General features: G+C 34.6%; 1 protein-coding gene across 4 annotated transcripts in view; it reads left to right on the top strand.

The window, feature by feature from the left end:
* The window catches only part of TENT2 (terminal nucleotidyltransferase 2), a 45,625-nt gene that overhangs the window by 4,527 nt on the left and 26,759 nt on the right, over positions 1–14,339 (top strand). For all 4 annotated transcript variants that reach the window (XR_005627518.1, XM_039709757.1, XM_039709759.1 and 1 more), the window contains exons 5-10: positions 580–694; positions 816–907; positions 1,688–1,754; positions 7,013–7,082; positions 10,595–10,671; positions 13,930–14,058. Coding sequence is in view for 3 of the 4 variants with exons in the window: in XM_039709757.1 (XP_039565691.1) it covers positions 580–694; positions 816–907; positions 1,688–1,754; positions 7,013–7,082; positions 10,595–10,671; positions 13,930–14,058 (550 nt within the window). In the remaining variant the exon portion in view is untranslated. The remainder of the gene's footprint in view (positions 1–579; positions 695–815; positions 908–1,687; positions 1,755–7,012; positions 7,083–10,594; positions 10,672–13,929; positions 14,059–14,339) is intronic.

Raw genomic sequence — 14,339 nt, 5'->3', positions numbered from 1 at the left:
GAATGGAGTGGAGTTCAGAACTGTCTCTTGTTCTGCACCTACATGACAGAAGGGTTTTGGGTTTTTAGTGTAAATATGCTTGTTGATTATAGAATGTAACAGTATTGGGAAGGGAAAACAGTCAGTACCTCCTTCCAACAAAGACCTGACTTCATAATTAGTTTATCTGTGACAAAAAAGAAAGCTAATTTAAATCAGGTTTTTAATGATATTTTTCTCCCCATTCCTGGTAGGCAAACTGTTGACATTAAAGTCAGCAGAAGATATCTCTGGTCATTCACTACTTATTCCCTGAAATACTGCATATACTGATGATGCAAAAATTACTTTCTCTGGTTTGCCATTTTATAACCAATGGAACAAATTTAAATTTTAAAACTTGGCAGAAATTTCTTTAAGGAACTATTATTTGTGAATTTAAATGGAGTAAAACTCTAGACAATGGAGATGCTCGTGTAAAATGGTGCTGGGGGTTTTGCATTAAAAAAACCCAGCCTTCTGTGTTTCATGTAATTGCATCTGTGACAAGAAAGAATGTTCACTTTGCTGTATCTTTACTCTTTGTATGTGTGTTTCCAGTTAAGTAAACAGGTTTTGGAGGTGTTTCAAGCATGTCGGCAACAGGCCTCTGATTTGGACAGAAAAGAGCTTTGCAGAACAGAACTCCAGAGAGAAATTCAGCTAATTTTTCCACGTATGTTTTGAATCTAATTACTTAATATCACATTGCATGTTGTTCAAGTTCGTGATTCTTCCGTCCTCTCAAATTGTAATATGTCATATAATGTTTATTTTTTGTTACTCTTCTGTTACAGAAAGTAGACTTTTTTTGGTGGGGTCCTCACTGAATGGATTTGGCACTCGTACTAGTGATGCTGATTTGTGCCTAGTGATTAAAGAAGAACCAGTAAGTAATTTAAAATATACATAGTTAAAACAAAGTTTGGTTTTATGTATATGCCGTTAAAAGGCTGGATCCTAAAATGAGAAAAAAATACTCAAATCTTTTTTATTTAATAACATAGTTTTGCATTCATAATAGCTACAAACTTTGAGCTCAGTAATGTGCAGATAAGAATTCAACCCTATCAACCTAACAAAACTTATTTTATAAAGCTTTACCTTCAGTTCATTAGTGCAAAAATACAGCAAAAGGGAAGCAGATGCCTAGAATGATAAAGAAAACTGCTAAGAGAATTCGGCATCTTTTAGATGCAGAAATAACTTCTAATAAGTAAAATTTCATATTATTTAGATTCATAGCTACCAACTTTAATGATAAGGCATAAAAATTTGTTTAGTATCTTAAACGTTTTTAGTGAGAAAAATGTTATGAGTAGAAATTAGGTAATCAGAAAGGATCTCTGAAAGAAATTTAAATAGACCATAATCTTGAAAGAAGCTTAATTTAAAGGGGAAAAGAAGGAATTTTTGTGTAAATGGGGCCAGGTTTTCATCTAGGTCTGCGATTTTTTGAATGTCTGATAATCACTTCACTTATTGACTATGGGTTCTTCTGTCTGGCATTTACTGTGATAAATGTGTATGTAGGATGTAGAATGTGTTGGTGTACACGTTCATATATTATTCTGAGAACCAATTTAATTTTAAAAGCAAAGCATGCTTACTTTGAATATTTAAATCAGAGATACCAAATTTTTTCATTAATTTTAATATCACATTTCAGATGAATCAGAAGACTGAAGCAAGACGTGTACTCAGCTTAGTCCAAAAGCTCTTCAGTACTAAACTTTGTAAGTTATCATCTAAAGTGAGGTGGTAAGATTATTGGCAAGTCTGGAAGAAGTGTTGATGCTCAATTGCAACTAATGTATGTAATTGCATCTTGTCTAGGTTCTAATTACAGTACTCTTTGAAGAAAAGCTATAGATATTTAGTAATGTTACTTGATGCTGATCAATGGTATTTAAAAAAACAACCTTTTTTCTTGAAAACTATTGGACTTCAGTAATGGGTAATATCTCAGATGACTTTTGAGTTGCAACACAATGAGGAGGGAGTAGAGTTCTTTTTGGGAAGCCTCTATTAGTGAACTCTTGCTAATATCTTACATTGCAGTGTCTTCCTGGGAAAAATACTCTTAAGAATTTGTAAAATAAGTTGTCATTCATAATGGACTGTGTAGAATTGATTTTTTTTTTTGAGAAGTAATTAACATAGGTGCCTAATGAAGAAAGTAAAAAATGTTGACAACACCAGCACATACAGATAAAATGTGTCAATTCATAGTTTCTTTAACTTATTGTTTAGACTCCCTTCAGATTAAGAATTCACATGGGCAATTCTTGACTTAAATGTGAAAGCCTTCTACTTCAAAGAGGCTTTTGTATCTTCCTTTGAATTATAAAATACTCTAACATTTACTGATATCAATGACTTCATCACCCTGCTTCCCAGGCTTGTGGTATAGTCTTTGATGGTACTCCTTATAGTGATGTTCTGAAGAGTCCTGCAGTGCTGAAGGAACAAACCATAAATTTAAATGCAGACTTCAAAATTTCTTCATTGTGAAGCATGCACGCACAGATTTTAACAGCTCACATGGCAGAAGGACCTGATACATTGCTGAGTAGGCATCTGATATTTAGTGCTTATTACTACTGATTTAATACTACTGCTGACTTTGCATAAGTCTGAAAATTAGTCTGGGTTGGTCTGTGGTGCAGCTCACTCCAGTGCTTTCTGAGAGCACAGTGATAACATAGGTGTGTTTTCAGGGTTCAAGAAGCTTCTAAATGAGCAGTCTTTTTCAAGAACTCTTCTTCTGTGACAAAGTATTAGACAAAATCAGGTTTGTTTACCAGTATCAGAAAGATAATGATAGGCATGTGCAAGTGATCCCCAAGTGATTTGTGCCTTTGTCCATTTTTGATTTTGTAATTTTCTGATACCTTGCAAGTGTATTTGGTCAGGTTGATTTAATCAAAATATTCTATGGAAGGTAAGGCAGGACAAAGCACTGGTGAGATTACCACTCCTGTCAGGCTTGCTTAGTTGTGCTATGTAGTCCTCTTACCTATCACCTCTTCAGAATCGTAACATCACTATGGCATTAATTCCTATTTGTAGCAGTGTGTCCTACGTCTGTGTGTGGATGTTTTGTGAATAGAACTAATACACAAAAGTTGGTTAAAAATGTTCAAAACCAAAAGGCTTCGGGACACAGATTTAGCTAATCTAGATTTACACCTAGATTTAGCTAAGTTACAGCTAGATTTAGCTAACTTACACGCTATATCTCAGTTATGCCAAGGTTTAGTATTTCTGGGACAGGAGGTGTCCTGGTTTCCGGTGAGATAGTAATTTTCTTCTTAGTGTCTGATAAAATGCTGTGATTTGGATTTAATATGAAAATAACATTGGTAACACACTGAAGTTTTAGTTGTTCTCAGTAGTGCTTACTATAAATCAAGGAGAGCCTGTGTACTTAAAATGTGTGAAGCTGCTTCTGGTAATTATTTTCAAGTTTTTGTTGCCCTGTTAGCATCTATGATATTATCCTATAATTTTAAGGTAATACCTCTCTGGCAATATTAGTTAAGTATTTCTTTCTCTCTTCTGTAGAAGAGAGACTGCAGCATATTTTTAACAAGTGTGTGAGCACTCATAAAACTTACTGTTGTTTCACAGGCGAGAACAGAAATAAACATAGTTTGGGCCAAACATGAAAGCTAGAAAAGTGTGTGCCAAGATGTAAGAAAAACAACAATGGGGAGAAAATACAAGATGCTATTTAAAATAAGTTCTTGGTCTGGATTTTTGAGAGAGTTGAAGGACAAAATGAAATAAGGAGGCTATTTGTGGCATAGGTAAAGTTTTAGAGCTTTTTTTAGCCTTCTTCCAGATCACTTTGGTTCAGAAACTTGGGAGAAGTTTTTTCTGTCTGTGCCTCTTGCAACATCTGTCTTTGTTCTTGTACTCTGCAATCTTCTTCTGCATTCCAGTATAAGGACAGTAAAATTGTGACTCTGTGCTTATTTCACCTTAATTCTATGATGGATAAATTAAGAAGCACTCCAAGTGCAAATTAGATCAGTCCCTTTCACAATTTGTTTTGTTTTCAGAACTTTAAGTGCCATCTCTTTTATCCTTCATTTAGAGTTTAATGTGATTGTTAGATTAGGAGTTTTGGGAAGTGGATTCAAAATTTGTATAAACTCTGTCTTGTTTCAGATTTGTAAAAGGTAAGAAGTCTGAGCAAGGAGTTATAGTCTATCAGATTCTAATTCTTATAGCAGAGGCTTTTCTCTGTTGTCATTTAGCATCTGGAATACCAACTGAAATGAAATGTGTTCTGTTTTTGAATAGTCTAATAACAGAGAAAAGTGGGAAAAAGCTTCTGATATTTTATTCATTGTTTTTGTGTATATCTAAACCACTGAGAGTAAATGTCAGACTGACTCCTCACTTCAGATTCATCTGTGTGGGACTCATTTGAAAAACACCTTGATAGTATTAGGTTGACAGGTCTTTACGGTCTGCATAAATAGCAAAGAGCTCATTTTCCCTTAGATTTACAAAGAGGTACAGTAGCATTGAGACTAGGGTATCAGAGTGAAATGTGCCTAATGGTGGTCTAGTGAGAAATGTGTAACAGCTGGGATAAGCAAAGGAATTTGAACTCAGTTGAATGACTTTGAAGGACTATGCAGATCATTGAGTGAATTCCAAAAAATCAGCAGTTATCCTGTGGTGGATTGTCCCTTCCTAGATTCTTCATGAATGTGGATTCAGACCTCTGTGTTTCTCCTTCTGTAGTATAACCAGGTCAATAAGAGCATGCTACGTGCCCAGGATGTCAAAGATCTTCTTGGCATATATCATGTTTGGGATCAATATTCTGTACAATTGCTTAATCCTTCATTATGTAAAAGAAGAGAGGGAATTAAGCTCTTCGGTCTGAAATTCTGCATGAAGAAGTTATATATGAAGCAATGCTTAGTCTTCTTTGAAGCCACTTATATTCTTTTCTGCTGACCTGAAGTGGTGTTCTTGACCTTTCCATAGACATGCCTAAAACTGTGGAGCAGCTGTACAGATTTCTTTTCATGTATTTTCGTGTAGCCTCTCTGGTCATAGCTTTCATGATCACATAGTCAGTTTACTAAGGCACTTACTCAAACTTCAAGAATTCCACACCCTGTATTTGTGACTGTTTCTTCCCCTGTATGCATATGTAAGGTACAATACAAATTCTGCTAACAGCATCATTGGTCTGAGCCAGGAAAGAGGATACTGGCAGGAAGTTACTGCCTTCTAACTTCGTCTTAGATTTTCTGTCTTCTTCCTTGCTTTTTACCACCCTGTGAAACAGGTTGAGATTATGTTTTGGGTTGTATCTTTTTTTCTTAGCCAGCTAATTTGACACAAGCATCCATCAAGTGTAGGGAGCCATTTGCACACAAGTATGTGTTTGGAAGAGGCTTGTCCCTAGAATGAGGTCAGTTAACCTCTAAAGAGCATTAGGAAGGGTCATAGTGAGGAAAGTTGAATTGCTATGGCATACAGATAGATGTCTACCATTGCCTACCATGTGTTAGTGCACATAATCTTTGTTGTAAATTTGTTAGTGAATAGAGAGGAGGCAGAGAGCTCTGCATGCTTTAGACTCTCACTTTAAAAATATTCTGGGATGCTGGAGGAGACATGCCTGGGTGTATCGGAAGGTGCAGCTAGAAGGAGGGGATGCTTGTGTTAATTTAGCAGACAGTGAGCATGAATTTAAGTTTCTCCATTTAACATCAGTAAATTAGTAAGATTGTCTTTTATTCTGAGTGCCAGTCTGTGTGTTGCTTAGGCTTGTGCAATGCATTAAGATGCAGATAAAAGATTGCCTCAGGTCAAATCTGTCTGAATATGCATATACACAAAACAGTTTCAGAAAGTCTCAAAAAAAAATTTGTTTTAATTGAGTATTGCACAGATTTTGTTTCACCAAATATGAATTTGTCATCCAAAAGCAATGGAGATTACGCTGTTTAATCAAGCTGGCTGTTCAGCTGATAGAAGTACCTTGTTGCTTTTTCTGGAGGGAAAGAAAAAATAATTTTATTCAAGGTTATTTTTGGTCTGTATTACTTGTACTGTGCATGCTTATTTATGCTAATCAGAGGTTAATTTATAAAAACAATGGGAAAATGTGTGATGTTGGGTATGGACAAATTCAAGTGGTCCTAGATTTGGCAACAGAAGTAATTACTAAAATCACACCTTATGTACAAATTCATATCATATAACCTACAGGCTCTACCTTTCTTTCTTCTTTAATACTTTCTTGGGCACAATATTCATTCAGGATTATGGGAAACTACTGAATATAGGCTGAGGTATCATGAAGTCTAGGGAATTCACAACATTGTGGCTGATGCAACAGCTTTGGGGAGCTGAGTGTGGAGGGTGCATTTGGTAGCCTACTGTGTAGGTAATCATCTCGTCATCATTATCAGTGTGGATTTATTGCTTGGATTTATTGCTAACAATATTAAAACAAAAGGCAGAGAAAGGTTATCCTATCTTTGATAGAAAGAAAGAATGAAAATGTTATCGTGTTTTCAGTAGCATTTCAAATGAACAGTTTTCAAAACAAGTTTTAAGCCTATCATTAGCCCATCCTGGTTGGATATGTTCTTGCTCCTTTATTTTTGTACCTTAATTATAACTATGCAGGATTTGTATTTCAAGTACTGTTCTATGAACCCATCTAGTACTGCATTCCTTATGTTAAAATTTCTGGAATATATTTCTCTCAGAAAAGTCTTCTACTTTATGTTCTACTTACTTCTTCTCTAATGTTTAGTGTGAGGGATGTTCCACCTGCTTTCATAGGTTGTTTTTTTACTACAGTTGCTAAAGGTTGCTTAGTTTAGCACAACCTCGCTAAATTTAATAAGCTGCTATTTGCTATAAATCAGTCAATTAGATTCTATTACAGGATCTTTTGCTAAGATCTGCATCTTGCATGAAACTTAATTGCATATTTTCTCCCTTTCAGCAAGCTACATTGAGCGACCTCAGCTGATCAGAGCAAAAGTGCCAATAGTGAAATTCAGGGATAAAGTCAGGCAAGTATTCTGTTCAGCCTAATCTTTTAGACTTTGACATGGGAAAGTATTCTATATGTGTGCTGCCTTACAAGTAGTCCCACTGTTTTGTGTGTTTATTTGTGTGGTACTGTAATTGTTATCCCAAATTTGTGGAGCTAGCATGCAGTGGCAGTCAGCTTATTGACTTGATGGTCAGAATCTCCTCTTGTGGTTGAGATGCTATTCAGTTCCTGTGATGAGAATTAGAAATAGTATCTCACTTATTTCTATGGGTTATTTGTACATAGTGGATTCCCAGTTAACAAATGGTTTGACAGAAAAACAGTGGTGGGAAGAGAACTGTTGTGAAATATACTTTCACTTGTTATGCAGACATAACTGTTGAGCTATACATACAACATTGAAACAAACTAGTTTGTGATGTTTCCTTGTATTTATTGTATATTCATTATGAAGATATGAGAATAATTTAGAGGGATGTACTAGGACAGATAATTATTTATTTCTTTTTGTATGTGGTAAAAGTGTCTGACAGGAGAAAGTCATGCAAACACTGAAATATGTTGACAGTCTGAGTAAAGTTCATTGTGTTCATTGGCTTAGTTTTGTAACACTGATATGTATCGGTTTCCTATAGTAACATCATGTCCTGTAGTAACATCATCCTTCTTCGTAAATTGGACTTTGAGGAACTTTAATGTAGCTCTCTTAACCTGTCTGTACAGTTCTAAAATTTTGCAACCCTGTCTTTTAAAAACAAATAGGCATACTTTTCTGGCCTCTTGCTATGAAAGCATAATACAGAATGTTTTTATCATTATATAACTTTATCATGGCTAGGTTCCTGCCCTGATAAAACTAAATCTATCATGTTTGCAATTTGAACTAATCTATATCGTCAGTTTAATCTTTTGTTTCATCTGAGATTATACACACTTGTTGGGGTTTTTGCTTTACACTTTTTTCTTCATTTTAGCCCAGTCCCATATTTACTTGAGTATAACTGCCTACTTTTTAAAAAAATTGGAATGTTTTTTTACTTTCTTTTCTAATACTACAGCAGGTTGTTTCTTCCATGGTTCCTGAACGTATGGTACTTGGCAAGCTAAAATTTGGGTTATTTGGATTAGCTACATATAGCAATGCTCGTCTTTATATAAATGAAATTATACATTCCTGGTCCAAATATTGAATGAGTTGTGGGATTATAGCAAGAATATTTTTCCCCAGTCTAAAATGAGAAAATAAACTTTGAAGAGACCTTTAATATGGAACAGATAGAAGTGATTGTGTGAGAAGACGGAAGTCTTTTTGTAAGCACTTGTAGTCCATAGTACCAGATCACTTTCAATAAGTAAGTCATGATAATTGTATACCTTACAGGTAGGATTTAAAGAACTCTTTATTTCCCACTAAATCAAAGTATGATCTTCTAAGACTAGAAGCAGCACATTATATTTTTGCAGAGTAAAAAGCAGTATGGTCCATCATATGGTTTTCCATCTTCCACATTGGTTTTGTGGAGAGAGGAGTGGCAGTGAACGTCATTTTGGATTTGGGATTTTTTTTAATTGAAATTTGGTTTTGTTTTGTTTTCTGTCTTTACGGTTATCTTACTCTTACATAACCTGTCACCACCATGTTTTGCCTTTTTATTTAAGCATTTGTCTTTTTCTGGTCTCTTACTGGCCTCTTGTCTTTTGTAGCCTCAGATGTACAAAAAATGCATATGCATGCATTTTTTCACAGAGGTCTTGAAAATTGGATTGGATATCCTGTACCCAGGGCACTAAGCCTGTCTTTGCCAAAATTGAAACTAAAGATTACAAGCTTCCTGTGAGAGCTGGTTTTTAGTTGGGAGTTTTTCTCAGCTGCTGGGAGAGGGTGGTTGTTATCTCTGTACTGGAGATGAGCATTCTAATGTGTTACCAATAACTGAAATATATATATATCATATATAACTGAAAATTACTGTTTCCCCTTACTTTGATTCAATGAATGAGAAAGCATTCAGTTTGTATTTGTTCTCTTTTATAGCCTTTAAACTTGGGGTTTATAGTGCTGTAAGAGAAAATCAACTGCCATCTTTTTTTTTTTTGGTAGTCTTTCCCAGGAAATTATTGTAATACTGGTTCTGCTTCCTAGCAAGGCTTTGATCAGTTATCAAGATCTTTATACTACAGAAGATACAAAAAACTTCCTCTTCTGCTACAGTTGATGTGCAGTTGACTCTTTTCTTCTCCTTTAGTGCTTTTTAGTAGAACCTGAGTCCAAGCAGTACAAAATCTTTTTCACTTACCACCACTGCACCAGCTAGTAAACATGCAATAGAACTTGCTTCAATCAGCATCTGGTAAATAGTCTTGTTATCATGGATTAATTGGTATTACACATGCTGTCTGACATTTGCACATGCAGTTAATATTCTTTTGGGTGTTCATGCTTATATTTACAACTCTGATGTGGTAGCTGAAGCTTGTTTATTTCCTATACTGTTATGTACTATATTCTTAAAACATATAGAAGATTATGCTTGATACTAACTCAGGTTTAAAATTATGCAGTGGTTTTGATGCAAAGAATATTTTGATGTAAAAATCGTATAAAAGATGCAAAAAATGTAAAATGTTCAAAATACATTAAAAAGTTCTTGTAGGCCTCAAATTACTGTCTTTTACAAACTTAATGAATTTCAGGTCCATGTTCCCCTTATATAATCAAGAAAATCCAAAGTATTTGGGTGAACAAATGCTATGTAAATGAAACTCGTGCATGTAAAATGGAAACAGCTGTATAGCACATATAGAGCTACTTTATCTAATAATAGGCTCATCTTGTTGCAAGTTAGTGTTGATATGGAGTATTGACTATGAGTGCAATATAATTTCTTGAGTTCTGTGAGTAGTTAAGCTCTATATGCAGTAGGAAATTCAAACTTAAGGGCAGGTCGAGTTGTAAATAAAGCATTTAGTGTTTGTTTGCCTTATTTAATCTTAACAGAATGAAAAGTATCAAAACTGTTTTATTGCAAAACATGCGCTGTTTATCAGAATTTGTTTTGTTCCTACATACTGATTCTCTCTTACTGTCATTGCAGAAATGGCTCTTACCTTCTGACCTCTTCCAGTTCTCTTTCTCAGTTCATTGGCATAATTTCCTAAACTAATAACTCAGAGAATCCTTCCTGGTATCAAAACTTAAATGTAATAAATCATGTAGTGCAAGTGTAGTTGGGAAAAAGATTTGGTAAAAAATTAAAAAATATATCCTAAAGTTGTCCTAAAGTCTAAATTTGTATCTACATGCATTCTTCATGTAAAACAACAATAACATTTTTATAACAAAGGAGTTCAAGACTATACGTTTTTCAGGTGCTATCAACAAAACTAAATCATGGCATTTAAAACTCTGAAGAAAGTTTCTAGGGCTTTATATTTAAATTACTTGTCACCATATCTGTCATAGACTAGGTCGTAAACATTCAGAAATTGAATACCATGATGCTTAATTTTTTTTTTCCTCCCTAATAGCAATGTGGATTTCGACTTGAATGTAAACAATGTGATAGGTATAAGAAATACATTCCTTCTGAGAAGCTATGCATTCAGTAAGTTTTTATTGTATTTTCTTATTTCTTTAAACTTTGCTTTTAGAGTTTGTATTTTGGTATTGATATGCTATGAAAATTTAATATATTACTGTATATATAATTACCTATTTAGCTACATTAAGTAGATAAATTCTTGTTGCTCATTCTAAATACATGGAGAAAATTGCCGTATGTTTCTAATTGAATATTGTAATATTGAGAAGATAAAAAAGATTCCTCATATTCAGGTCCGTATATCTACTACAAGGGCTACTTTAGGTATTCTGCAGATAATAAGATCATGATAGTAATGGTTATCTAGTGGTATGATCTCCAGCTTCTTTTATTTCCTTACAGCCAGTGACAGTATGGATGGCTGATAGCCAGCTATATCTGAATGCTGTTGCAGAGTCTTTGCTTGGAAAATCCAAAATACTCCTTCAGTATTTATACTAATCGCAAATCAAAATTGGTTTGTGTCTGCTCAGGAGTTTGCATTTTAGGGAGAGATTGTGAAACAGCCTTGTGAAAGGAAGGTAATAACAACAGCCCTCTTAGTGGTAAACTAAGAGTTTCTTTCTTAGCATTGCAATGTCATTTGTCAGATAAGTACATAAAGGAGTATGCCTCAGCCTTTTTCTTCTAGGGCATTTGTATTTATTCCTTTACCCTCTTCTTCAGTTTTTGCAGAAAGTAATTTCTTTCTATTTAGGGTAGGGAGTTACCAATAGAAGCTATCTTCACTAGCTAATTTTTAATAATATTTCAATCAAAGTAGTTTGTGTTCCATATTCATGTTACTAGGAGAGTCTACAACTTGTCCTGGATCAGTTGGTTAACTGTAATTTCTTCATACATTCAAGAAAGTTTATGGCTGGAAAAGGATTTGCTTCCAAGTATTAAAACTATTAGGAAGTAATCATTTTTTGGGCAGTCACTTCATGAAGTCTAATGTTGATATACTGTTTCGAACTTCTGTCACAGATTGTCATTTCTCAGAAAATCACTGTAGGGCAGACAAGACCAGATGTGAAAAGAGCAGTGGAAGCAGTCCTAGTATCCCACCTTCTCTTCTGTTGTGCTGTGGTGCTCACTTTTATAAGGCAAGCAAAATTAACTTCATGTTTCCTGATGAAGGCTAAATAGGGTCAAGGAATGACCTCAGTAGCAAAGGGAGACCTGTGATTGAAAATATTCTTCTCAATGTTCTGGACCTTCCTAAATAGTCAAACTGTATCATACAGCATATAGCTTGTCTGTCTTGTCTTCCTTGGACCAGAAAACTCAGGTGACATAAGACACACAAAACTAAATGGACGCTTTTATCAGACTGTCTCCAAACTTTTTATAAGTCATATGAGCAAGGGTGGTTAGCCTTATATGTATTATCCTGCTCACTTAAATGTGTAGTTGAAGGTCTATGTGTAGTTGAAGGTCTTCAACCTGCATGGGGGAAAAAAATTATCAAATTACCTCTGATGTGGAGGATGTATTTGTCTGTTTTCCATTGGAACAAATTAGATGCTCGGGCAAACAAAGGACTAACTATCTTAGTGAACATGATAAAAAAGCTAAAAGTCAAAAATTTCTGTGGATGCTCTTCTTTCTGTTTTGAAGTTAACTCTTCTGTGCTGGTGCATGAGTGCTCTTGAAAACATCGAGGATGATGAGGCAAGCTGACACAAAACATCCACAGAAAATGTAGGTAGATTAAGCAGAGCTAGAAGGTGAAGTCTTCAGCAAACCAGTGGTTTGTTGAAGGGGGATGTCTGTGATTAATCTGCAGTTTTTGCTAGATATTTTTTTGTTAGCGGAGGCTGGACTTTTTAGCTTTGTGCAAATAACATTACTGAGCATTTTCTTGGGAGACAGCTTGTATCGAAGTATTGGACAAAGTTTACTGGCCAAATTGCACCCTATATTTGTTATATACTAGTTAGAGGCACCAGCAGACAGAAGTTAACATCTCAAAATGAGGTCAACTAAAAAAAGATCTTTTCTACTGTGACACAAAATAGCTGTTTGAAACTGGAACCTATTTGCATTTCTCTCTCATGGAAAAATTCCATTCCAATTAGTGTATCTTCATGTGGTATCTGTACAGTACTTTTTTGGCAACTCACAATTAGTGTACTAAGTTATATCTTTTAGTTTAACCATTGGTGAACAATGTTAGGAATAAGGTGATTAGTGGTAAGGAGTTTGGTTGTTTCCAAATGATCTAGTATAAGATCTATAATGTAATATATTATAGATCTTATACTATATAGATAGATAGATATAGATATATATCTATAATATATTCCAGATGATCTATAATATAAGATCTAGTAGGACATTCGTTCTGAGAAGAGTACCACTTACATGGGCATGTGTGCTGAACAACTCTGAACATGTTGTGAGAAAATCATGCTTGATAGTTTTACAGAATAACAGAGAGCACCCCAGCTGATCCAGTTGTAGGATGTCGTTTGTCCTTGTGTCCTGATAAGCAGAATACAAAACTTTGTATAGTGATGTCAGGTTAGAAAAGATAGTCCAGAATGTATAATCTTTTTTTGATTATCTGCTTCTGCATACCTGCAAATAATAAATTATTCTACAGAGTCCCAGGAGTTTGTGGTGGATGGTCTACCTACAATAGATTAATACTTTAATTAGAAGGTTATCTATATTCACCAGAAATTCAGAAGATCATACCTGGCATATGGCTGTATTTATGTTTTTCCTTAAGAAATGCATATGTATTAATTTAAAGATATATTGTATGTAAGATGTCATTTGCATAAAAAGCTATTGAGCACAAGGCAAATTTAAAATTATGTTTGTATGCAGGGATTACTGCTGTCATATATGGTGATGTAAACTTTAGAATCAGCTGTGTCCTCCAGCCGCAATAATTCTTTTCCCTGCCTTCAAAGTTTGTATGCCTAAATAAAAAAATAACATAAGGTCTGTCCTTACGGCAGCAAGTTTTTCCAAGGAAAATTGGTACAATGAACTGGAGAGACCTTAGATTAGAAAGATGCTTTGCATATTTCCTAGTATACCTCTTGTGATGTGTCTGTGGAGTTTACTACTCAAAAGGCTGTTTGCAAATGCAAGTACTATATTTTGATTTTTATAAGATGGGTAGTAATTGTAGAATTCTATAAAATGCCTGCAGAATGTAACCTTAGAATACAAAACTACCACGTTGATCAAGTAAGAGCAAATGTTGATTAATTGCTATCTAGTTAAATGTACTTTTCTGAGGTCTGTTTATTTTACTTGCAGTTGAGAATCGAGTTCGTCCATTAGTACTTGTTGTTAAGAAGTGGGCAAGTTTTCATGAGATAAATGATGCCAGTCGTGGTACTTTAAACAGCTATAGTCTTGTGTTGATGGTTTTGCACTATTTACAGAGTAAGTATTTTTTACATGTTTAAACTGTCACTTTTAAGTTCATATTTGTGTAGTTTTCCTCTTTACTGAAATAAAACAAGCATCTGCTACACAGAAATACTTAAAAGTAAAGTGAGTTTTTCTCCATTTCCTTAGTGTTGCATTTGTCTTTAACAAGTGGACCTGCTGTTTGGAGGCAGAGTTACCACCTTTAAAAAGGTTTTGAAAAAAAAAAAAAGTATCTGGAGGACACTGTGTATCTAGAAAATAAACTCAAGTACAACTTCATGAAACTGCATAAG

The sequence above is a fragment of the Passer montanus genome, unplaced genomic scaffold (genome assembly GCF_014805655.1).
Source record: "Passer montanus isolate IOZ18808 unplaced genomic scaffold, ASM1480565v1 scaffold22, whole genome shotgun sequence".
NCBI classification, from domain to species: domain Eukaryota; kingdom Metazoa; phylum Chordata; class Aves; order Passeriformes; family Passeridae; genus Passer; species Passer montanus.
Note: the sequence above shows the minus strand (reverse complement) of the source record. Positions and strands in the feature narration are given on the sequence as shown.